We start from the raw sequence: 26,212 nt of genomic DNA on the forward strand, positions 1-26,212 counted from the left end.
ATCACTGCATTGAGGCTTCCTGCTTTGAGCTACATTTGGTTATACAGGCAACCAATTATAAGAAAATACCTTACATTGTTTGCTCTCAGCGAGTGCCTACATTTCACTCAAGAAGCCGGTTCGTGTGACTCGATCACGACGGCCGCGTGCAGTGGGCGTGCAACTTACGCATTCGGTAATGAGATTGTGTCTCTAAACCATTCTGTGCTTTCCGTCTTCCGAACGTTATCATTTTGATGTTCAAAATTCTCTCGTTTCCAGAGTACTTACAGAAATGTCCCCGAGGGCTCGCGCATGGTTTTCTTTTTGAGCGCCGACCGCCAAACCTATGAGTAGCGCTCCGCGTTATCTCTCATACAACGCAAGCGAGGCGCTTCCAACGCTCTGGTGTAGACTGCTTGTTTGTGCCTGTCCCTCTGTCGGCATATCTCTCTTCCTTCCTCACTTTTTTCCCTGTTTATCTCCCGACTCCTTCCTCTCGTGCAGAGTAATCAACAGGAACTACTTCTGATTAACCTCCCTGTCTTTCTATAGAAGCATTTTTTTCTCTCTCTCTTTAGACTAGTCTATAGGTAATATAAAGATTTATGGCCTTACAGGTTTTGTAGACTAGTCTAAAGAATATCTGAGTCTATTGACCGAGATTACTAGTCTACATAAAAAAGAGAATTCAATATTGTTGATATTGTCCATGGAGAAACGTATCTAGACTTATATATTTATACTTTTCTAGACAGAAGACTATATGTCAGTCAGTCAGTCAGTCAGTCAGTCAGTCAGTCAGTCATTGTTTTATTTTCACAAACAAAAACATCTGTGAAAAGGGGGAGACGGCGGGAAAGCTGCGGATACTGCAGCTTGACTAAGCACTGTCCACCCTGTAGGAGCAATGACAGGGTATATATACAAGCAAAAAGAGAATTATACAAGCAAAAAAGTGAATAATTAAAGTGACAGGTTAAACACACACGCGAAAGCAAGTAATTATTATACACCAGTACGAAAAATAGTACATATAGGATCATTTTTGCACATAATAAAGCAAGAGAAGAGAAATTGGCATCGTACTTCTATGCTCAGTGAAAGCAATGATATAAAGCAATACAATTTAAGGAATGAGCAGTTACAAAAACAAGCTAACAACATTGGTGGGGTTTAGTGTTTTGATTTCAATATCTTGCTGCTCATATGCGTTAACACTGCTTGGTAATGTGTGGCTAAGCCTTTGTGTTTCGTAAATAGTGCATGAGAATGGAGTTTTTCAGGGGGGTTTTCCAGGTGTCCATAGGCTATCTGATATATCCATAGGCAAATCTCTATCGACTATCTACAGCCTCCACCGGGACACCATATTTAAGGCCTTGTAGATAATGGTACACAGATTGCGTATAGACTGTTTCTGTAGATCAGTATCTAGCCAGTCGATAGACTTCAAGAGGGATCTTTAGCTCGCACCGAACTCCTACGTGGCCTATTCAAGTACATGTATAAGGCAAAAACGCTTTTCTGAGATAACCCCTAGACCAATTTTAATGAAATTTGTTGCAATTGCGAGATGAATCTAAATTCTAGTGACGAATGGAAGCGAAATTTTGATTTATGGCTTGAATGTTTAAAACAAGTCAAATATACGACAGTTTGAAAAAAATTACAAGCACGAAGTTTACAAATTTATAACTCTGCATGAAGAATAGATATGGCGGCTCTGTAAACGGCATCAATTAGATCATTCAAAGCGGAGAAATCGAATGCCAATGTATAGGTTATGTGAATTTGTTACGTTGTGTACAAGGGGTCTGCAAAAACTGTATTTCTATATAAATAAAATTTCTATATTTATGTGTGACAGCAATTTTTTCCGCTTTAGACGTACTATAATATTGAATACACAGAATTTTGATATTTTTCATTGCTGACTTACAAAGTTGTAAACTTGATAATTTCGTCTTCGGAAACTTTTCAATTTTTAGCAATTTTTGATCAAACATTGACAATGTAAATGAAATATTTGAAACCAACAGTCAATAGATTTTAAGTGTTTCATATAAATGCAACAAACCTCGTAAAATTTGGTGCGGTGGTTGCCGAAGAAAACAAATTCTGTTTTTACATGTATTTATATAGGCGCACCCGAGCTATAGCTTCCTCTTAACCTTTATGTTTTTTCGACTATTGTCAATACACGGTGCCCCAACTAACTGAAGTGCAGTGAAGCTGTTCAACGAAATATAATATTAAAAAATCTGTCTAATGAGATCCGATCTCAAGATCTATGATATTAGGCCGTCAGGGGCCTGATCTGCAGGTTTTTTATTAGAGTATTTCTTATACTGTGTTATTTTATTATCCTATCTTCATTGACCGGTTTGACTAACATATCTGGGACAGCTTATATACTAACTCTATAAACCACATTTTAACAACTTTATTCCTGCAGGCAATTTATTTGGTTATATATAAACACTCGATGTTGGGGGTCCAAATTAAGCAGCCTATTGGGTTTGTCCATAAAAATGTATTGCATGCCATAGAGATATCGGAACATACATAGGAATCTGTACATAGAAAGGCATGCAGGCTAGTGGAAGCAGTGGAAAAATCCTTACATATGTAGCTGTGAGTCTTTATGTAAGTATGCATAAGGATTAGTGCACGAGAATATTTAGGAAGCATTACAGTTACATGCAATTCAACCTCTTGCATGAAATCTGCTTGTTATGGGCTATTTACAAGTACAAATTTTTGTTTACATATGACGCCAAGAAACTTAGATCGTATATTATACATGTGAACCTGTTGCTTCTCATGACACTTATACAATAATATATTAGATTAATAGTTCTCCTCAACCAGGAAGGCTCTCTTATGTAGCATTAACAAAAACATTTGAAGCATTTTCTATAGTTTTGACTCATTCAGTGCGAAAAAGAAATGTGCACCGATATTGAATTAACTGTTTCCATTGCGCGATAGAATATAATATTTTATTAAAATGCATGTCATATTCTATGGTCGAGAGAGACTATTGACATATTTACATCTACTTCCCCATAGCAAGCATGGTCGCCAAGCTGGCCTTGACCTTAGTGCCCTTTCTTTTAAAGGGGCTGCAGTTGTATGATGCAACTAAGTAGATGCAACAACTTTAGACAAAAATAATACATGTGTATTCTTTGTATGTTGATTTAGCAGGTTAATGCATTTGCTTAAAGCACTTAAATCAATTGTTCGTGCGGTTTACGTAAGACTAATGACTGCTTGTCAAGGCAGACCGGTTCCATTAAACGATGTTTTATGTTAAAATGAACAATTAGGCAGGCACAATTGTTGCTGGCAGTAGCAACAGTATGCTCCCGTTTATGACAAGTTCAGATATAACACATTATTGTACTTATCCGAATTGGTCTTTATATTAATTGCTGAAACAAGGTTATCTCGTAAAACAGTCTATACATTTTCTGGCTGGAAATAAATATGTCCGCACAAAATTATATGCTCAGAAGAGTGACTGGAGTACTGATAGTGTCATGCCGAATGTTGTGATTTGTTTCCCCTATTAAAGATTTCAATACGTTTCTCTTGCTGAAAATATGGATGCATAATTGGTCATAACTTCCATAGAAGGCAGGCGATTTGTTTGTGTTGATAGGCCACTTCTTAGATGAATTGATTGTCGATATGGCCAATTGTTCTGACAGGGTTGCAAGTTAGGTATACCACAGGAGCACCAGAAATTCCACATGAGCACTTTCCGTATTATGGAGCGATACGTATTCACCTCCTGGGATACAAACGGAAACTATAGTTCTAACGAATGGTATCAATGGAAAATATTTACGGTGCTCTCAAACGTGACTGCATTTATCTATGGTTTTGAGGTTCAGAACACTTAGTTAACGCACTAATTGAGTAAGAGGCGCCATGTCAGCAGGCTTCACTTTCACTTTTTCTCTAAGAAAGCGGTACCAAATTGCTTCATGTTATTTTTGTGAGTTGAAATGCTTCAAAAATCTAACGCAGAGATTCTCTGGAAACCTTGTGGGCAAACAACAAGACAGTATACCTGTGTTGAAATTTTCAAGGTACCCGATAAAATTATAGCGGTTTAATGCTCGCAACATTACTGTCAGCCCATAATTTTAAGCTTAAACGAACACTACGTAAATCACTTGAAATGCACTCTTACCGTCAGTTGAATTTGATAACTTGTATAATAAAACTTGGGTAAGTTGTTAATTCAAGGCAACACGACCACAGAAGGGAAGACAAGGACAAAGAAAAACACACGACACTGACTTTCTAAGAAATCAGCATCATCATTATCAGCAGCAGCAGCAGCAGCAGCAGCATACTTTATGTCCTCTGCTGGACGAAGGCCTCTCCCTGCGATCTTCAATTACCCCTGTCCTGTGCTTGGGAGTTTCTTAATTTCACCACTGCACCTTTTCTTCTGCCATCTCAGACCGCGCTACCCTTCCTTGGACGCCCATTCTGCAACCCTAAAGGTTCACGCGTTATCTAACCTACGCGTGACATGGCCTGCCCAGCCCCATGTTTTCTCCTATTGTCAGAATATCTCTATCCCCGTTTGCTGTCTGATCCACACCGCTATCTTTCTTTCTCTTAACGTGTTTTATTTATTTATTTACATACCTGCTTCGCCCATTGGGCATTACAGTAGGGAGGACAGATAATCAATATATAATACAAGATTGCACACTCTTAAAAAGGTTAAACACTTCAGACCATGGGTACAATACTAATCATACATGTGTTACATTCTGAGGGAGCGCATGAGACAGCAATAAGAACAAGTTTCGCCCAGGTAACAAGATACACTCATTAACACAGCACACTGGACATCAAACATCAAAGAAAGCTTGAAATGGCGAGAGCATTTTTATCTACAAACATTTGCTTGGAGAGCAGTGGGGAATGCGACATCAGAAGCAACTTCAATTAGTTCAGGAGGCAGCAGGTTCCATTCGTGTATTGTACAAGGAAAAAAGGAGTTTTGGTATGTTGCTGTGCGCGCGCATATTTCTTTTATCTTAAGTAAGTGGTCGCGGCGCCCGGATATGTATGTTGGTGGTTGTAGATAAGTCTCTTTGTTTAGTGGTGTGTGATTGAAGACGGTATCTCGAAGCAAAGAGAGGCGGGAAACAACACGGCGTAGTGAAAGATTTTCCAAACATATGTGCCGTTTTATTTCTGAGATGCTGCTTGGAAATGAGTAAATGCCGATTATGAAACATTGCCTAGCATTCTTGGTTCCATCGCTCTTTGCGCTGTCCTTAATTTGTTCTCGAGCTTCTTTGTCCGTTTCTAAATATCTGCCCTTTATGTCAGCGCCGGTAAAATGCACTCATTGTACACTTTCCTCTTGAATGATAATAGGAAGCTTCCAGTTAGGATCGGACAATGTCTTCCATTATGCGATCCAACCCATTTATATTCTTCTGTAAATTTCCTTATGATGATCAGGGTCTCCTGTGAGTAATTGGCCTTGGCAAAGGTACTCTTTCACAGACTGTAGAGGCTGTACAGGCTGTTGAGGCTGGCAATCCTGTACTCTTGCTCTCAAGCCAAGCTGTTGATCCCTACCTTTGATTTCTGCATATTAATCTTGAACCCGATTCTTACACTCTCTCTCATAAGGTACTCAATGGTTTGTTGTAACTCGTCCCCAGTGTTGCCGAGTAGGAAAATGTCATCAGCAAACCGAAGGTTGCTGACAAATTTGCCATTTATCCTTACTCCTAAGCTTTCTCAGCTTAATAGTTTGAGTACTTCTACCAAGCATTTATTGAATAGCATTAGGGAGATGGTGTCTCCATGTCTCAATGCTTCTTTATAGGTATACTTTTATATGTGGAGAATTAAGGCAACTGTGGAATCTCTGTATATATTTTCCATGGTTTCTTGATTTTCTTGATAACGTAAAGCCTCTATGACTGCTGGCATCTGTATTGAATCAAATTCATTTTCGCAATCTATGAAAGCTATGTAGACAGGCTGATTATACACTGGAGATATCTCGATTACCTCATTAATAACATGGATATGATTCATTGTACAGTATCCCTTCCTGAAGCCAGCCTCCTTTCTTGGTAGACTGAATTCCAGTATTGTCCTCATTGCATCAGATATTATTCGGCGAATATATTATACAACACAGGAAGTTGGCTAATGGGCTTATAACTGACCAATTCTTGATCGTCTACGTTTTTGGGGTTTATTGTAACTTTATCACACTGCCAGTTGTCTGTGACACTTGAAGTAATTGAGACAGTTCGTATAGAAGGCCGCTAGCATTTCAAGCATGATGTGCCTTCTAACTTTGATTAAATGGACTGTTATTGCACCTTCTGCTGCTTTTCGCCGTTTCTTGTCGTGCAGGCTAAATACAAAAATAGAAAAACAGGCAGACGAGTGACCGAACAGGCCAACGCTCAGATGCCCGGCCGGTATCTCTCGCTGCGGCTTTGTGTCTGATGAACAACGCATGCACCTGGCTCGTCATTCGCCGGCTCGCCTGTCGCTAGGCGCTAGGCGCGGAAGTAAGGCGCAAAGGTTATTTAATTTACACGCAGATATTTTTACTTTTGCCGAGAAGGAATACAAAGAATTAAAACAATTTCCGTTAATGTCATTTCAAATTTCTTTTTTTAGATACTCGCGGCAGCAAAGGGTCGGCGTTAATACTATAGCGTGATGTATTTCCCGTTGCCGCTTTTCGCCGAGTGTTTCCGCTTGTTATATCTTTTTCTCTATGGTAGACCTATTACGCACACCTTAGGACTGCAATTTGGACCCTGTAGTTTACATAAATATCCCCGAAAAGATGAAGCCAAGTTCTCAGGCGAGCAGCCCGACAGAATCATACCGTGGCCTATTGCGCATACCTAGAGCAGACGACACTGACAAGAGCTCACCTGTGAAAGCACAGGGGGAAGCGGTGCAGTGAGACATCCACGGTACAGTCCACGCTGTCGCAATGTGCCACCGAGCATCGTTTCTTGAATGGTTTCTTCACATGCCGCAAGCTCATCTTGAAATGAAGCGAGAAGCGCTTCAACGACACAAAAAGATTTCGCACGGGCCGCACGCCGAAGGAAACGGCAGGAGCAAGAAATATGCAGCAGCGGTACAGCAGTGCGCAAATCTGACAAAATGGTGCGAGAGAAGCGACAAGCAAATACGACAAAAACATCGCAAATGGGGCATTTTGAGCCCCATTTCCACAAGTTTCCAGGCATGCCGTCGCAGACGGCTGGCGATAAGAAATCGCTTCGTAAGCTCCCGCCACTGTGACCCCAGAAAATGAAACAAGGCCTGCCAGGTGGCGCTGCCAATGCACCACACTCTCATCAACAGGGGTTGCAACAAGAGTGTTGGAAAAACTAATTTGGCATAATGTTTTGAAAACATTATTTACCCTATCATAAAATAAGATTCTAAAAGATTTATTGCTTTTCTGTTCATGCATAGTATTCCAATTTTTAGTCATATTTCTTTATATGAGTGTTTGCCTCCTAGCCTATGGCTATGGTGCAGTCGCGCTGAACCGCTTTTGGGCCTTGCCTTCGCCACCATTCTAAATCCACCTTGAGTGCTACGCCGGCGTCTACTGGCCGGCCGGTCAATGCCTGATAACGGCCCGAAGCGACGCGCTCAGCAACAGTAGCGCATGCGCATAAAGTGTACTGCAAGAGCAAGTTGCGTCTGCTGCGCATGACGACAGCCCTGTCGCAATTAACTGATCTTGCCTGCCTATCGCAGACAGCAAGTGTGCGTGAACACGGGCTCGTCTTAAAACCTGGAAAAAAAAAGATCAGAGCCCCTTTCTTAAATATTGTTGAACACCACGCTAGCCAGACGAAGTGCGCATATCTGCACTGCGTCGTCAGCATGTACAGTCGCGATCAATTTGAAGGTGATCGCTCGAGCGGCGACCGAAACTAGGAGCAGCGCCACGTTACGTCATCACCGTCAGTCAAGAGGGAAACATCATATAGCTTCCCTCTCTCTCTTTTGCTGTTCGCTGAGCAAGTGTCACTCCCGTCTAGCAACTCGCAGCTTTTCGTCACCCGTCATGAGATAACCTGCGAATTCATTTCGACTGCCTTATCAGCTATTGCACAGAAGCGTGATTGTTAGCCAATGTATGCATGAGGCAGGGACGCACGCACATCATTGCCATGAAAGGGTAACAAGCACAAAAATGTGGCGAGTTAGTCTTGGGGGGGACGGTTGCAGCCTGGACGAGCGTAAAAGGGGAAGAAGGCAGCGCAATTTTTATCTTCGCAGTTCCGAAATCGGCCGCTATGCTGCTTGGAAGGCTCGCCGGTCGCAGCTCGAGCGATCACCTTCAAATTGATCGCGACTGTACGTACTACATCAGACCGAACACGCGTGTTTGTGACGCGGACACGTTCCTGGCAGGAACGATGAAAACATCACAGCCGAATAATACGCCGATCCTCGGATGCGATGACCTTAACATTGATGTGGCGAAAAAGCCCGGCATATTGATTCAGAGTTCCATGCTAGGTCGCTACTCTGTAAAACTGAAGACGCTAGAGAGGCCCTCGACGCAACACTGTTTCTGCATTGAACTCGCGTTTGCAAGCAGGCTGTATCACATTACGATCGCAGATCTTGTGACCGTCCATCATAACGATCACAAGGCAATACTGTCCAAGCGGAGAGTCACCCGTAAAATTGTAATTGTGTGCATGTAATCGATGGATACATGATCGGCGCTTAGCCAGTCGTACGGCGCGCTGTTCGTCTGTTTCCTGGGCGATTGGTTTCGCCTTCATCTCTTTCCGATGTCAATTCCAGGCCTCCTCCTGCTTATCAGAATTGTCGCCATCCATACTGCCGCCTCTACTGTGGTGGCGGCGCACTCGTGCTCTCCTTTTCAATCCTCCCACATGTTATCAGGCATGCTACGCAGCTGGCGAAGCAAGCGTAGGCGAACGCAATGACGAGGACTGCGTTGTGAAGAGGAAAGCGGTGTGACGTCACATGCCTTCTCGGAGCACGGCCACGGCGAAATTGGAAGTTCGCGGCCAGTAATGTTTTCGCTTTAAAATACATTTCTAGACAAGCAATCAAATCGCATATGCATAGCATCGTTGGCTTTGGACATTGTCTTTTATTCAGTTTGAGTGGGGGAAAGCTTCTCGTTCAACCATCTTTGTTTAAGAAAGGGGCTTTGATTTTTTTATTCACAAGATTTAAAGTAAAGGGCCTACATACCCTACGAGAAACAACGGATTAGACAAACAGACACAGGCATAACACCTAGCTCTTGCGCGAGGTCACAACAAAATTACGGAAAAGCGAGCAAACAAGCGTGATCTGATAAACGAAGATAATGGACAATCCAAGTGCGATTCGGTGGAAAGTGCCGCGAAAAAAGTCTGGCAATCAAAAACGAAAGTAAAACACAACTGTTGATTCTTTTCACGAAGACATAAGGAAGCAGAGTGGCGTGTATTGCAATCACAAACTCCAAGAATGCGACCCGCCCTGGTGGCTTAGTGGCCTTGGTGTTGGGCTGCTAAGCACGAGGTCGAGGGATCAAATTCCCGCCACGGAGGCCGCATTTCAATTGGAGCGAAATCCAAAAAACACCCCTGTACTTGGATCTGAATTTTTTGAAAGTTTAATTTTAAAAATTCGGGTTTCTGAGTGAAGAAGGGACATAGGAATGACGTCATTCAAAGTTATCTTTAGTTGAAGGGTAGTGGCCCCTCACAAGTGCAGTATACCATAATCCAGCTCAGTCTCGTTCAACACGGATGGCCGGCATACGCCGAAGGTGGTGGCCTTGTAGGGGACGCAGTTACACCCGGCAACGCACATGACTTGAAAGAAGCCGCCGCAGTGATCGCCGCACTCCGCCAGGCCTTCAGGATTGACCATGGCCAGTACCCTGCCCTGCCCCGCCAGCAGCAGGACCACCAGCAGACGGCACACCAACGACATCGAGCGAGAAGCCACCGTGGACGAAGACGGAAGTCGAAGACTGACGGCCGTTAGTTCAGGCACCCCTATCAAGACCTGCACGTGGAAGCCTACAGAGAATCAAGTGAAGCCCAAATCGAGTACAGATGTCGCTGCATGGCTAAATTCATGCATTTAGGCATTCATCATTTCTCTATTCAAGACTGTTTATACAGATGTGTATATATATATATATGTATATATATATATATATATATATATATATATATATATATATATATATATATATATATATATATATATATATATATATATATATATATATATATGTATATATATATATATGTATATATGTATATATATATATATATTAGTTCCTTCAGCTCCCTAGACAATGTATACAAATTGTCTAGGGAGGCATAGCAAAACGCCTGGAAGAGGCCTAGTAGGCTATGTCGTCATACATTCACATCCTACGAATACATCATGGGTTCACAATGAGGTACATACATCGATGTAAATACAGCAGCTATTCTTTTCTGCTCTTCAGTGGAATACGAATGAGCACAAATAAAACAATGTTACACTTGTGCCATATTTTCGATAGCAAAAGACTCACAATACAACAAAATGAGCTCTATACTACAACGCAAAACACAAACCTTGACCTCGGAAAATAATATTGCTTTAACTTACTTTTTAAATATACTGAGGGATTATCTCCTCTAGATAGTTTGTTAGTATGTTATGGTAACTAAAATGTGGAATTATGCTCTCAGCGCAAAGAACGTTTCCAACTGCTCCTATTGCCTACTTTTATAAAAAGTAAAGAGTAGTTAAGTTTGTCTAGGGGATCAAAGACCACAACAGAGAGCACTATGGGGAGCGGGTGTGCACAAGGGCATATTAAATTTGTCGCTTAGAGCCGGACGGCTGGAGGTGCCTTGGTTTATTGCAAGCCCAATGGCTCTAGGGAGGTCACATCTTAACGAGTCGACATCGATGGGGCGTCCATGAAAGCTTCTCATGAAATGCGACAACCAAAAATCGTATTTTTCTAGTCTGTTGAAGTGATGTTCCCGGAAATCGCAAAGGTTAAGTTGGTAGATTTGTAGTTCCTTTAGCTGTGCATAACACGTACTGTGTTTTTTTGGCATTGAGTTGAAGCTCATTAGCGTGTAATCAGAAGTTAAGATTTTCTAGCCACATATTCCCTTCTGGAAACATTTCATTCGTGCGTCATCTGTGTGTATAGTTGCATATTTTTACGTCCTTCAATATTAGCACGAATAATTAGGAGAATAAAGAAAGTACAGGTCAAGGGATGGACCCATGAGGTACTATGTATTTATGTGGGTAGCCTCGCATTTAACGTTATTACCTGCGAAGTGGGACCTACCCGTAAAATACTTCTTTAATAAAGACAACAGTACATGATGGATACCGTAAAAGGGCAGTTTACGAAAAAGCTCATGTCGTACACAGTCAACCATTTAAAATCTAATTAAGACACCTCTTGTGGAGATTTTATTTTCTACATTCTTAAAAAGAATTTCTTTAATCGCAGGGAAGGCTGTCTCGTCAAATTTATTCTTACAGAATACGTATTCCGCCTTTGCTGTTATATTGGCAGCATTTAGGAACCCAGTTTTCTTTACTGACGTGCGATTTTTCTAGCTTCTGCTATTTTGTTTGGAAACTGGCCTGTCATCATCTTGAGGTTTCAGATGTGTGCCAGTGGAACTGAAACTGTAACTCCCAGCTTTCAGAGGTTTCACTTTCACTTGATGCAGAGCCCAGGCACAGTTGTCTTTTAGTGGCTCAATAACGTTCTGCATTTAGCGTCGATCTGTTGGAGGTAAGAACACTGATGGGAAAGAGTTTCCATCAATATAACTTTCGCAAAGTGTATGAGAACATATTTTTGGGAAGGTACCCACGGTAAGAAACTGGTTAAAGAAGTTTGAGATCACATTCTCGGAGGCCTCAGATTCCTTACATTGTACCCTACTATCCCTTGTATCTTTATTTGTTATTTCCCCAAACGGCTCTAATATCACTCATGAATTACCGGAAAAGCTAAGAATTCTGTTAATGCAATACTCTGACTTCGCTCTCTTTACGACCTTATTCAGTTTATTACACTTCTTTTTGGTATTCGCGAAGACCTCTTTCTCCTGTCCTATATAAGAATACTTTAGATGCACCGGCATATTCCTCCTTTTCTTTTTTTTTTTTTGGTGACTATACAGAAATAAAAAAATGGCCTGTGATAAATAGCGTAGTTCTTCGTCCTTGAGCTGGATTACTCATAGATTGCTCAACATTACTTTTAGAGCTGATGAAATGCATAAATGACCTATTAACAAATAACTGATTTCAGTATTCACTTTGTGGCACATGTTGATTTCTACAAATCGTGGATGGCGAGTGTGCAACGTGTGTCCATTCGCTCAAAGCACAAAGTTGTGTTTTGAGCGCCTGTCTTTGGTTGCTCTCTCTCTCTGTGGTCTGTTGTCGATAAGCAAGCTTCCCGCTCATTTGCATTTGCCAGTTGATTTGGTGCACGCGTATGAAGGAAGCGCTTGTAAACGGGGTCAGTCGGTCACGTCCCGTTGGTCTTCGTGAGTCCATGGTCAGTAGATCGAAACAGAAGTTTCAAATGCGCTCGAATAAGTATAACATTGAACCCTTGCTCAATATTGAACGAGGAGCTTGACGGCGACATGAAGGTCAACACTAGTGCTAGCGGTAGGGCAAAGTTCTTAAAGAGGCCCGACCCACTTGTACAATGAAACTGTCTATTGCTGCGATCTGGTGGATAGAGTTCGCGCGATGACCAACAATTTTTCATACGTGGGCTGATCACGAAGATTGTGCAATAAAGGGCGGACCCAAGCGGAGGTAGAGCGCACGTTAAGCAATCCCCATACGTGGGCAGGTTCCGAACGTTGTGTAATGCCGGAACGACCCGCGTTGGAGGTGACGTAAGCACTCCCCATAAATTTTCCAATCACGGAGAGATTGCAATACCGATGCGCGGTGGAGGTGCAGTTCTCCATTAAGGGGCGTACATACACAGCTTCGCTGGTCGTCCTTCACAGAGCTGTAGGGAACTGAGCTTTCATCGAAGTGGAGAAAATCACTTGAAGTGAAAATAGGCTATTTCAAGAATACTTTGCCGTTAAAAGTACTTCACTGCGTTCAGCCGAAGCGGAGTTAATACCAATCAAACACGATCAGCGCTCTGCTCCCGTTTCTTCTTCAATGCCTTGCACTACATGCCCACAAGAACGTCAGCGGGGCACACAGTTAGATATTCATTTTGGATGTTGACGTAGACACCACGACTTCCGCCTTTGGTGCATACGACGTGCTAAACACACGTGGAACGTGGTTGTCCTTAGCAAGCCGCAGTGCGCTTTGCCAATGAACTCGTGGCAGCACTCCCTGGCGTCTACAGCATCTAATCCATATAGCCTACCGCAGCTTGATGTCAGCTATCAGCCAATAGCAGCCGTCTAAAAGAATCGCCTAATAAAGCGTCCTATAACACGACAAAGTGTCCAGAATAGTGCGAGCCTTCTGTTGAAAACAGAACGTTTGAAAGCAAGGTGACTTCGCGGTCCGCTTGCAAGCTCCACGCACCGCGTACGACGGAAAACATGGCCGAGATGTTCCTAGCAACGTGTGCTACCCGCGGACTATGCCATTTCACGGAGCCCGTGGGGTGGTTCAGTGCCCCTTTGGGTGCGAGCTAACATAGCAGGGAGATTGGTCGTGGGATAATCGTGAGGTTTCACAGTTTCAACCTCGCATCGTTATCGCCATGGAAAGAGGCAGCACTTACCAAGGGAAGAGAACTTAATGACTTCGAAGAATCTGTGGGGGTACTTAAAAATGTGTCTGAAATGGAGGTGATGACAATGCTTCTCAAATAGGGTACGTACCCACTACTGCAGATAGGTCACAAATCTAACGTGCCATTCATGAGACAAAAAAAACATCGCGGAGAAACTATAGATGATGATTGTCAGTTTAATAAAAGACAAACGAGCGAGCAAACAAACAAACGAAAGAATGAACAAAAGAGCCAACGAAACACTTCTTTTTTTGTTTTGGCAACCCGACTACCGGCAAACACTGAAAACCGGCAAAAGAGACCAATAAATCTTTTATTTCTAAGATGAAGAATACTATAAAGGTAATGTGACCATATTTCAGGGAGGTGAAAGCGGGACGGGGAGCGGGGAAAGGGGAGGGGGTATAGAGAACATAGGTCGAGATTGAACACTTCATCAATGTTTTGTTTATAGGCAGCTAGAAAGTTCTAAAATCTAATCAATAGGGTTTTATGTGCGTTTACGCAGTATTTTACGTGCTTCCAACGCCGTGTGCATGGCAAGCAAGAATACATGGAGCGGCGTGCTCAAGTACGCTATGGCTTGGCTACAGCTCGTTGGCCAACGCATTGAGTAGTTGATTGTAGCTGGATCGACAAAAACCTATAACACAACTTTTGTTCTAGCAGGAGTGCAATCCGGTGATTGATCAGAATCGTGCTTTCATCAGAAAGAGCACCATTCCGACCTATCACGCGAGGGAAAAACAAACTGTTTGCTTTCAGAAAGCAAGTACTGATGCCTCACTTCTGGCAGTCTCTCGCTTTGCCGTCTGCCTTGCGAGTCTTATCGAAGGTGGCACCGCTATACATAAGAAAGGGGAAAGCCCATCTGGCACCACATGGCAGGCATTTCAGTTTAACTCGAGGTACCGAGAGGCCACAGCGGGACAAACGAACGTCTTCAAGTAAGCCATGGGTAAGCGGGCGTAATGTAAAAACGGGACGGGCCCCGCTCTAATGCATACGTCTCGTCACCGTAGAAGAATAGGTACTAGAAAGGTGTTACTAACAGTAAAAGAAGGAATATCCCTCTGCACCCCTTGCCCCACATCCCACCTCCGTAATCACAATATGACATTGCTAAGAGTCAAAAACCAATTTGCGAAATTACCGCTATACTACATGACTTCGTTAGCTCGAGTCTCATACCGAAAAAAAAATGGCCCAGTATTTCTGGTACGCAGAACTAGGGGATGAGGAGAATTCTAGATGCCGCACCAGTGGTGGGTAATAAACAGCTTGAAAAATTTTAGAGCGGCGAAAAGAAAGTAATGACTCCTGTACATGTATTTCCAAAAGCTACATTAACGCCTATTAGCGCACATATCTCTCTATATTCCTAGTGTTGCGCAGGGCATATTATGAGTGCTCATGACCTAGTGGGTATGATAGGTCATTGTGGTCTTGCTTAATTGTGAATACTCTTCAATTCCAGAAATTTGAAGAGCTCGGAATCTTTTTTTCACGGGCCTGTGAAGGACAAGAATGGACAAGAACGGACAAGAACGCCTCCGTTCTTAAATTAAGCCCACAACCTCCACCAAACTACTTGGCGCTTACTCTTATCCGGCTTGCGCAGATCTGGACGGCGCTAATACGTCAGCCCAGGCGAGATGCATGCAACAGGCGGGTGCTATTTCAGGGATGGCAGGTAGAGAATCTTCTGTTGCAAAAATGTGTTTCTTTGTTAGCAGCTTTTTGTCCAGCAAAATGTGTCACTTTTTTTCACAACCGGACGCGAGCTGACGTGGACACGCAGCCTTGCTCGTATGTGTGACGACCCGTAAGTGAAGCTGTCACATTAGTATGGGGCAGCGAAGTGGGCTGCTACAAAAGGGGGACATAATAGGAGAAAGTATACAGCGTTCTGGAAGAAAATAAAAAGAGAACAGTTTTGAATGTGTACTGTGTTTACTATAGCGGCAATTAGGGCAATTGACTGGGTCGTTTTCGTTGCGCTGTAGAGGACGTCACGAATGCATGCTCGCTTGTGGGAACAACTAGGGCAGCCGCACAAGAGACACTATTTCAAGAGGCGCGTCTCAGTAAGCCATTGTGTGTTTAGAAGGAGCGTCTAGAAAGTTTACGGGCGCTGATCTTGAGCTAGTGTCGAGGGGTTCTTGAAGTGAACACAAAAATTCGCGTGCCTGGTTCTACCAAAGAGGCGCGCATGCTGCTATTTCGGATGCATACTGAAAGACTTCGCGAGACACATGTTGATATGGGTGCATCTATTAGGAAAGCGGATAGAAAAATATTTCTCCCTACACGTCACTGATAGCAGATGTAAGCATGAAATCGCAACCCAAAAAGCAGACTGGTGGGCGATGAGAGTAGCCACAATCTTAAAACACTTATAGTGCATGTTCGCAGCGGCACACCCTACCATACCACACCGCAACACACTAAACTGGGCAGTGGTCCATTAGTACGGTGTCCAGCTAGAAAGAAAAAAACCGGCAGAAGGCTCCACGACAGACGGCGGAAGACGCCGCGGAGACAGAGCGTACTGCCTAGCTAGAAGAATGAATTATACTCCGTGGTTTTACGTGCGAAAACCAAAATGTAATTGAGGCACGCCGTACGGACAAACTCCGCAATAATTTTGACCGGAAGAGGATCTTTAACGTGCCCGAAGTGCATGGGACACGGGGGTATTTGCACATCACATCCATTAAAATGTGGTCACCGCGTCCAGGCTTTGGTCCCGTGAACTCGCGCTTAACAGGGCAACACCATAAAGCGCTAAGCCGCAGCGATGGGTCGAAGCACATGTAGGAGGTCAGCGGAACTCGCGATACGCTGTGCGCTCAGCGACAAAAGGTGAGAGTGAAGTGTACGGTGCCTTGTATCGGCATTTTGAACGTCGCTATTGGAAATGACAAATAAAACTTCAACGTAACACAAGTTACGGCATGAGATATATCGTGAACAAACATTCGGAATAACTCGGAAGCACTGTATATTGTTACTTGTTTGGCCAGTAACAAGGGCACTTGGGGTCCTGTACAAAGGGTTTGAGGTCAGAAACCACACTTTGAAGAGTTTTGACCGGTAGCGCGGACGATTTCGTTTTGTTCTCACAAACTGCCCGGATATTCTTAGTAGAGTGCTCGGATAAAGGCTGTGGGTGTTCGCTCAAGTTAACTTGAAGGTCGCCGACAGCGGGTCCTAAAACTATCCCATGCTTTAAAACTTGCAGCACGCTTAATCTTCGGCTTTGTGAGTGGAATCCTATAGTTGCACCGGGCCCCGTTGACACCGTTACCGGCACCCAATAATATGCAACACGAGGCCCGATATAGTGAATGAGTGATTAAAAACTTTATTGAGCTCTAGTAATTATGTCCTTGTGCTCCTGGGGCGAATGCTTCATAGGAATCTTCCGCCTTGTGTTTTCCCCGGAGGTCTTCACCGACTGTTTCCTCCGTCCTCTAACGCAATGATGGGCTGCCCTCAGTCCAGGAGCTGCTATCGAGCGACCACTGCGAAGAAGAGCTAGGTCCAGTTCTACGTGCACGGCGGACGGCAGAAGCAAGCAGTGCCCGATACAAAATCGACGTTGTGCCAATCCCGGCGGGCTGTGTAGGGCAGAGCAATGGTTCATACCCTTTTAAGGAAGAGGCTGCTAGCATTGGCTCATCAATGGCTCACACCCCCGTAAGCAAGGAAAGAGCGCTTTGTGTTTGAGTTATAGCGCAACAGAATTATGTTTTCTCGATTATTCATATTATGTTCTCCTTCATTCAAGCTACTATCCGACGTTATAGGTTGAGTGTAAGTCGGACTTCGTATGAATTTACTGACGCATTTTACTTAGAGAAATTCAATTCGTTCAGTAACGCCGCTGCGCCACGTGGAGGGGCTTGGTTCATAAGCTTTTTTTTTTTATTCTGACGGTGAACGCCGCCGACGGCGAGCGCCAACACCTGATTTTTTGCGACGCGTGACCCCTAACGCTATTGGGTTAAAATTTTATTGCAAGAAGCCGAGGAGAAATCGGGTAACTAGCCATACTTTGGGCATCTACAGCATTGCATGGCTTACGTGGTGCCCAGTGCAAAAGGTGGTAGTAAGTACGTTTTTATACGGATAAAAATGCACTGCACACACCATAAGACTAACTGTCCACCGCTGCAGCATTTCATTGAGGGCAAAACGCACGAACGCCTGTGCATTACATGCACGTTGAACATGCACAGGTTGTGGTGTGGCTCCTAATCCGATGGTGGTTTCGGCACATACCACCCTGAGTATAATTTGAGTTCGATAAGACTGACACCGTATGTACTTTCTTGTGAAGGCGTAGCACTGTACCGATTAGGCTGTGTACGTATAAAGGTCCTTCTTTTCGGACAGGAAAGAAAACTGACCAATTTTTGTACCCCGACGAAAACTTACAAAAGCTACCTAAACACAATTACTCCACGAAGTCTGACCTTTCGTTAAGGAATAATAAGAAAATCAGGTATTGCCAAATTAAGTAAAACTGTCCACATTGTGGGAGAATTTAGACGGAGAATATCTGTTATTATTATTTTATCAATATTATTCGAACCTCGTTTTCGCTTCGCATTCAAGAGCAAACAGGCGACTATATTTCTTCCGATACCTGCAGGTCCCTCATGAACGAAAGCTTGTTTCTTTTTTAGGAGCCTCGATTACATGAATAAGACAGTGATGCGTCACGTCGCATTTTCCACAGGTCCGATAGCTGCAAGTGGCGGCAAGGCGCTAGGAAGCATATCACGCCGATCAGTAGCACTGCTCTTCATTGCTAATGATGCCTATGAGGCTGAGAAGGTATTTTCACGAACGTTGGCTCGCCATGTAGTTGGTAGTCCGTCCGCGTAGGTGGTATACTAATTTGCTGCACAAACGTATATTGGAAACGACTAAAATAGGACGACAACAGACGACGACGAAAGGCGATACAGATGGTCACGGAAATGCTGTCAATGCATGAGAAAATGTAAGCTAAACAAGGGCTTCTCAAACTAGAAAAAGCGTCCATCTCTGCGAAGCGTGCCCGTATTTACTACCTGCTTTTTTTACTTTTCACTTTCTTATTCTATAGCACGTAACAAAACAGAGATCTCCAAGCCCGCCTGTATTTGTTGTTTTTGTTAACATGGTTTTGTTTCAAATATATTAACAATGTCTCACTAAGAGAACTTGTAGAGATGAGTTCCTCCCAGGATTGGAGAGCCGCTATTCTAACATTAAATGTCCCTGTAAGTCATATTGGTCTGTGGAATTGAACTCTGGGGTATTATGCGCCAAAATCCCAATTTTCTCATAAAGCACGCCGTACTGGGGGCCTCCGGGTTTTTACCAACAGGGGATTCTTAACGTTATCGCAATGTACGGGACGTGGAAGATCTTCCATTTCTCTTCCATTGAAATGTGGCTGCCGCGGCCGGGATTCGATCCCGCGACCTCGTGCTCGGCCGCGCTACCCTAGCCGCTACGCTACCCCAACGCGAGAGTAATTATGATTGCTTAAAACAACGCTCCTGGCCAAAAAACATCCACTGCTTGTGCTAACTGTTTTCGAACATTACAAGAAAAATCTCCAAATTTCGGCTGCTGAAAAAGAAAGCTATCGATTTCTCCCCGTTTTACGTGCCACTTATTCTAAACGAAACTGATTTTTTCTGCTTCTTTTCTTTAAGTTTAACACCATAAAACGAAGCAACCTATGTTTAGACCCCACCAGCCCATTTCTCGCACTGTCCTTAAAAAGTGTTCTTATCCACGACAAATGCACTACGAAAGGCGAAGAGCTCAAATTATCGCCTTTGATTGCATGTGTTTCAAACCTTAAACGTTTCGGCCTTGCTGGTTTCAAGCGACAACATTACAGAAGCTATCCCACCCAATTCGAGAGACATTGTAAATAGAAAAACTTGAGTGTGGGCAGGAAGTCAGCGTAGTCTCCAGAGAATTTCGAGAAAGTTTGATCGGACGGTGCATGAGGACCATTGCTCTGCGAAAAATCAACGCTAAGAGAATCTATAGTAGCAGTAACACCCTTCGATGTAGCTTATTGCGGCAGCAAAGGAGAAATCACTCTGCTCTTTCAAACCGAGATCAAGGCGCAGGTGCTCCCAGCTTCGCCTGAGTTTTATGAACTGCAACATAATTTACACCATTGCAATAGAATGGCGAGTGTAAATCTGTCCTTTCTATATAGCCAGATTTACACCCTTGTTCAATTTTACAAGTGTCATTTATTTTACAGTGTTCTCGGGTGCTACAGCACCCCTACGTCTTGTGGTGGGGTTGTCTTTCAGGAACCTCCATCCTATGATTATAAAACATCGTGCACAGGGTCCACAATGATGGTGCATACAGTTGCGTACAGATTTTGAGAGAGACCGGTCAAACGTCGGAATGCTCGGACATTAAAAAAAAATAATGACCTTACACGGCAAATTACTCGGCAAGTTTTTTCGAATGTTCTCGCAAATAATTTGCTTAATTTTGACCAGTGTAGTGCTGCATTAAATAATATCCTCTCGCTAGACCGTGTTAGAGCTAACCGCATATATGGGGCTTGGTTAAGGTTCGCTTTTTGCTCGTGGTGCGCCATCGCGAGCACATCAGCTTGACACCTTGCTAATGCATAGAACTCTACGAAACCATCATAATAGAGTGTATTTCGCGAAAGCATTTCCAAACTTACTGCGTACAGAAGTGCTTTTGGTCGTTCCGTCTGGAAAGTGAACAAACAACATTGATTGGAGTTTGACGTACTTAGAGTACGCCATCATCCGCGGACCGTATATCTCGATTCCCAACGTTACCGATTCACCCTGAAGGTTATCTCATGTCAGATTTACGGAAGTAATTGCTGCTCCAAACTTACTAACGAGGAGATTGGCACCGCAGCTGCCCACCTGCCACCCATTTTTAATGTAGCCTAAATTTTTAATGTAGCTAGTCCTAACAAGCGTCAGTTCGTTGGCATCTGGCGACGAAAGTAGAGATTTATTTGTATGAGTTGTGCGGCATTTTTACAGCTGTGAGATTCTAATGCCAACGTCGTGGGGTACATAGGTACAATTTATTGGCGGCAAACTTGTGCAGGTCCTCAACATTTATGACGTCACACGCCCCGGTTCATATTCTAGCTGATAATCGAGCGAGGCAAAGTAAGGCATCAGAAGTATTGGTCACGTTCATGGATTCATGATATGGAGGAAGCGGTAGTACCACGGGCAAATAAAAAAAAAAATCGGTCGGTGACTATCTAGATATACAGCTGTGCTACAAGAATTAAACTGGAGAGGTCATCGAATACGAATGTCGGACATCTTTATTCGCAATTTTTAAAGAGCAAGCACGACGCACGAAAAACAAGAAAGGCTGAGAGAAAAACGCAAACAGATACGATCTAGCTGTTGCGTGAGGACACAACAAAGTGGTAATGAACAAGCGGGCAAATAAGCGCGATCTGTTAGACGAAGATATTTGACAATGCAAATGCGATGCGGAGGAAAGTTCTCCAAGCATACCTGGTAAATAAAAAAAAATGTAAATTCACCCTCAGACTCATTTTGCTAAAAGAAAAAGAAGACCGCCACCGGACCTGCATCCCCATCATAAAATGCAAGGATGTGACCCGCCGTGGTTCCTTAGTGGCTTTGGTGTTGCGCTGCTAAGCACGAGGTTGCGGGGTCAAATCACGGTCGGTCCCGGCGGCCGCATTTCAATAGGGGCTAAGTGCAAAGCACCCGTGTAATGTATCAATGTGCACTTTTTAATTAAAAAAAAAACGCGTGATTCCCAGTGAAGAACGAAGTTAGGAATGGCGGGATTCGACGTTATTAGTCAAAGCTACTTTGAGTGAAAGGGCAGTAGCCCCTCAGAAGAACGATATACCATAATCCAGTATGTTGTCGTTGGACATGGCTGACCGGCAGACGCCCACAGTGAGGCCCTGGTAGAAGACGCAGTTACATCCGGCCTCACACATGACATGAAGGCTCCCGCCGCACGCATCCCCGCACTTGACAATGTACAACTCGGCCAGTACGCCACCCTGCCCCGCCAGCAACAGGACCATCAGCACACGGTGCAGGAACGACATGGACTGAGACGCCACGGATGACGAACACGCAAGTCGAACGCTGCTAGCAGTTAGGTCAAGACTGCCTCTCAAGACCTGCGCGTGGAATCGTATAGTGGATCATGTGAAGCGCAGATCGACTACATCTGTTTCTGCATGGTGAAATATTCCAGGTGATTCCTGTTTTTCTTTTCTTTAAACGCAAATTTTTTTAAAAATGGCATGCTACCGAAAATGTATTCGTTACTGCTTGAGCTGGATTGCTCATAGAAACGAATAATAATCTCAGAGGAAATTAATGCTAAAGTAAGTGTAGGTTGAACAATAAATAACTTTTTTTGCAAGTTTGTTGGCGTTTATCTGGAAGCAATAGCCCTCTCAGAATTTCTTGGAAGTTGTTTTGCGTAGTATATTCGCCACCTACAATTATAAAATGGTAATGTGTGCCGTGAATTATTAATTTAACAAACTTACTCAACAAATTTTGTTAGTCGAGTATGCTTCCCATTCTTTCGTGAAGCTAATGTCCGCCGCTTCAAGCAACCAAGCTCAAGAACTAAAATCAGCCTATCCGCTACCAACGATATTGAAATATTCTGCATAGGCTAAAAAAACATGCCATATGTATGTTACGTGACATCACTACTCGATTATATTGTCCCATTATCTCGAAACATCTGAAGCTCAGAGTAGTAAAAGGAGCTTTTTTGTGGTTTTTTACCGAAAGAATAATACTACCCTATTGTGCTGTGGACGTTATGTGCCTTGCTTTTGTATGCAAGCGACGCAATCTGGGCATAATACAAACCACCTTGTTTAGCTGTGATTCGACAACTAACAATGAAGTTTTTTCCTGTTGCTTCTTACATTACTGAAGAGAAAACGAATGATGGCAAGCGCTCAAAACGTCGACGGCGTTTCTCGCTTCCTGAAACCGTCTCTAATGCTTTCAAGTGTACACGTAAAATGCATATGGAGATTGAGCTGGATGATATTAACGATCCTCTTGTTCCAATAATTCTACGATGCACTGTTCCGAATCGTAATAGGGTTCGCACTGTCCAGGTACATTCGCTCAACGCAGAAAGTCACCCTGATTCGGTGTTATACTCCAAGCAGCCCCGTTTTTTTTGTTTGCTCGATTTCTTTCTATTGTATAATTTATCAACCATATGGACACTCCAGGGGCATTTTTGCCGTCGCCGTCGGCGTCGTCATGAGGTCCCGTATGAGTGAGAGCGCGTGAAGATGAGCGGGCGAATGCGGTGCAATCTCGCGTGTGGGAGCGAGAAACGCGGCCAGGATGCGTGGCCCCTACGTTTGCGCGTGAGGCAGGGGAGTCACGGGAATCAGGTGAGGGAGGACGGCATTCTTCTCCAGTGACTAACAGGGTGCCTCGATGTCCTCCTTGCCCGCCGCGAGGTACAGAGTGGAGACAACCGCAGCGACTAATACGGCATTGGCCACGCGAATCGCGGACGCCGTAGTAGACGCCTTTGGGGGAGGCCGAAGGGACGCGTTCCCGGAGCTCGCGTGTCTTGGAAGCGATCTGCGACGTGGCCAAAGTGCGCACCCGGTGATCTTCAAGGTGATCTGCAATGTTTGAAGAGTGCGCGAAACGCCGGTAGCTTCGTATGCACTGTGTTTTCCACGTTTCGTTCGCGTTGAAGCGAGAGATAAAAAAAAAAAATTATGGGGTTTTAGGGGCCGAAACCTCTTTCTGATTATGAGGCACACCGTAGTTAATGACTCCGGAAATTTTGACCACCTAAGGTTCTTTAACGTGCACCTAAATCTAAGCACACGGGTGTTTTCACATTTCGCCCCCATCGAAATTCGACCGCCGTGGCCGGGATTCGATCCCGCGACCTCGTGCTCAGCAGCCCAACACCATAGCCACACGCGAGAGATGCATGCACGTCAATTCGCTTGCTGCTGCCGCCATTTCTTACTCCAGAATTTTGACAGCGAGTTCTCGCGCTCATCCAGCAAGATGTGTTCATGTGTACCTGTGCGCACATGACACCTAGCTGGTTAACTTCGTTAAAAGACGTTGGCCGGCTACTCGGTTTGAATCCTTGATAGAATGTGTAAGCACGACTGAACAATGACGTAGAAAGAAGCAGAGACACAAAGATAGCGCTACCTCTGTATGTCTGTTTCTTCCTACGCCTTCGGTGAGCCACGATTACACATTCTATCATTGTTAATGTAGTTAGTAAGCGAACGTTTAGAAGTTGTTACGGCCGATAACACTCTTGATTTCATAAGGTTTTCTAATAATTTTCTCTCCCAGTCTGTGCTTCGCCTTTCGGACAGAACTGCGAATGTTTTGTTTTATCTGACGATAGGCATGTTCACGCTCGTTTACAGTTTCGAGTTGATCGGCTTCGCGTCGATGCAGGAAGTTCCCGTAAACTACTCGCTTAGTGCCGCCCCATCGGCGCTCGCGAGGACAATCGCGAATGCCAAAGAGAAGCTTAAAATGCCCTATCTTTAGGATAAGTTCGCAGCCTTGGTCATGCTCGGACTAGGAGCTTGTCGGTGATATGAAGGTCAATGCTAGTACTAGCGGTTAGGAAACGTTCTTAACGTGACAGCTAACATACCAGGGAGGGTTGGCTTGAGAGCATCGCGAGGCTTGGCATTTTCATTCTCGCATCATTATCACCATAAAAAGAGGCAATACCTACCACGGAAAGCGAAATTAGCCCTTTCGAAGAAGCAATCCACGTACTTGAATTTCTGGCTGAATTGGTGGTGATGATAGTATCCCTCAATTATGGCACCTACTCAGTCACCTGCTCAGATATGTCACAAATGAAGCGTTCCTGGGACGAGGCATAAAAATATCTCGCAGAAACTATCGGCGGTGATTGTGAATGTAATAATAGAGAAGCGAAAAAGCGAGCAAATGAATGAAAAATCCAACGAACGTTTTCAGAGTTCTCAGAGACAAAAAAAGCTGTGCTCTTTAAAGGCGAAGAGTGCTATAAAGTTAACGTGACCCTATTTCACGGTAACCAAAACGGTACGAGCAAGGAAAAGATGCTTGGGGGAGAGGACCGGTTGTGTGCAGCTACACAGTTCTTTAAAAAAATCAGTATAGTTTATGTTGCGTTTGAGCGGTATTCTACTTGTTTCCAAGACCGCATGGATGTCAAGCAGGAACGCATGAAGATGGCGTAGTCACGTTACCTTTGCTCGGATACAGTTCGCAGCGAATGCATTCAGTAGTTGATTGTATCTGGTTCGAAAAAAATATGAGCCGTCATGCGGTCTAGAAGGACTGCGTTCGCATGATTGATCGGAATCAGGATTTCCCCAGTAAAGGTGCCATTCAGACCAATCACGCAGAGGCTAAGCAAACTATTTGCATTCCTAACATTTATGCCACCGTATGTGCCACTCCGTGAATTCCAGCAGTGTTTCGGTTCGCCACTTGCGTTTCTTGTCTTTTCGTGGGTGGCGACGCGACACATACGAAATGGCAAATCCCATTTGCTTCCACATGGCAGGCATTTCGGTCAAACTCGACACACGGAGAGGCCAACACGTGACAAAGGGATGTCCGACACGTAAGCCTTGGGATAGCGGCACTAAGCGGTAAGTGCGGGACATGCCCCGCCCAAATACAGACGTCTAGTCACGTAAAGAGAAAAAAATACTAGAAAGGTGCAGGTAAAATGGGAAGATCCCTTTCAATCTCTTCCCCTCTTGCCCATCTCCATACTCGGAAATGACTTCAATTCGAGCCAAGAAAACAGTGGCAACACTAATGGAGTAATAAGCGAACTCTTCAAAATCTTGACTAGGGAAGGCTAGAATGGGCTCGTCAATACTAGACCAAAAATGGTCTACTATTTCTGGTTGACATATATAATGAACGAGGAGAATTCTCGCGGCCGCACCATTGGTGGCTAACAGCTGAACAACGGGGAACAAGTAACCATAGTAGAGACGAAAAAAGAGATAGGGACTCCTGGTTTACATGTATTTCAACTAGCCACAATGCCACTCATTAACCTATATAACTATCTATATTCCTCATGCCGCGCATGGGATATTATGAGTGTACGGGAGAGTGTGGGTACGACAAGTCATTGTAGTCATGACTACTTGTGAATACGTTTCGATTCCAGAAGCCTGGAGAGCTCACCATCTGTCTTTTCGCGGGCCTGTGGGCAGGCGTTCTTGAAGTGAGCACACAACATCCGCTCAACTACCTCACGTCTACTCTTAGCTGACTTGTAAAG

The 26,212-nt window shown here is 44.0% G+C and overlaps 1 protein-coding gene across 6 annotated transcripts; it reads right to left on the minus strand.

Moving 5' to 3' along the window:
* Positions 1-772: 772 nt before the first annotated feature.
* Positions 773-22,575, minus strand: LOC129386741 (uncharacterized). Of its 6 annotated transcripts, none has more exons than XM_055074935.2 (7): positions 22,431-22,573; positions 21,770-22,052; positions 20,571-20,600; positions 13,829-13,884; positions 9,783-10,074; positions 6,936-7,051; positions 773-869 (listed from the first exon to the last, which is right to left on the minus strand). In XM_055074935.2, the coding sequence occupies exons 2-7, from the start codon at positions 21,975-21,977 to the stop codon at positions 777-779; spliced, it is 795 nt and encodes a 264-aa protein (XP_054930910.1). In that variant the 5' UTR covers positions 21,978-22,052; positions 22,431-22,573; the 3' UTR covers positions 773-776. The 6 variants fall into 6 exon arrangements, 5 of the variants coding, with proteins under 5 accessions (XP_054930910.1, XP_054930909.1, XP_054930913.1 ...); XM_055074934.2 differs by having other exon boundaries at positions 773-878; XM_055074938.2 differs by lacking the exon at positions 21,770-22,052 and having other exon boundaries at positions 773-878; positions 9,783-10,088.
* Positions 22,576-26,212: the final 3,637 nt, after the last annotated feature.

The sequence above is a fragment of the Dermacentor andersoni genome, chromosome 8 (genome assembly GCF_023375885.2).
Source record: "Dermacentor andersoni chromosome 8, qqDerAnde1_hic_scaffold, whole genome shotgun sequence".
NCBI lineage: Eukaryota > Metazoa > Arthropoda > Arachnida > Ixodida > Ixodidae > Dermacentor > Dermacentor andersoni.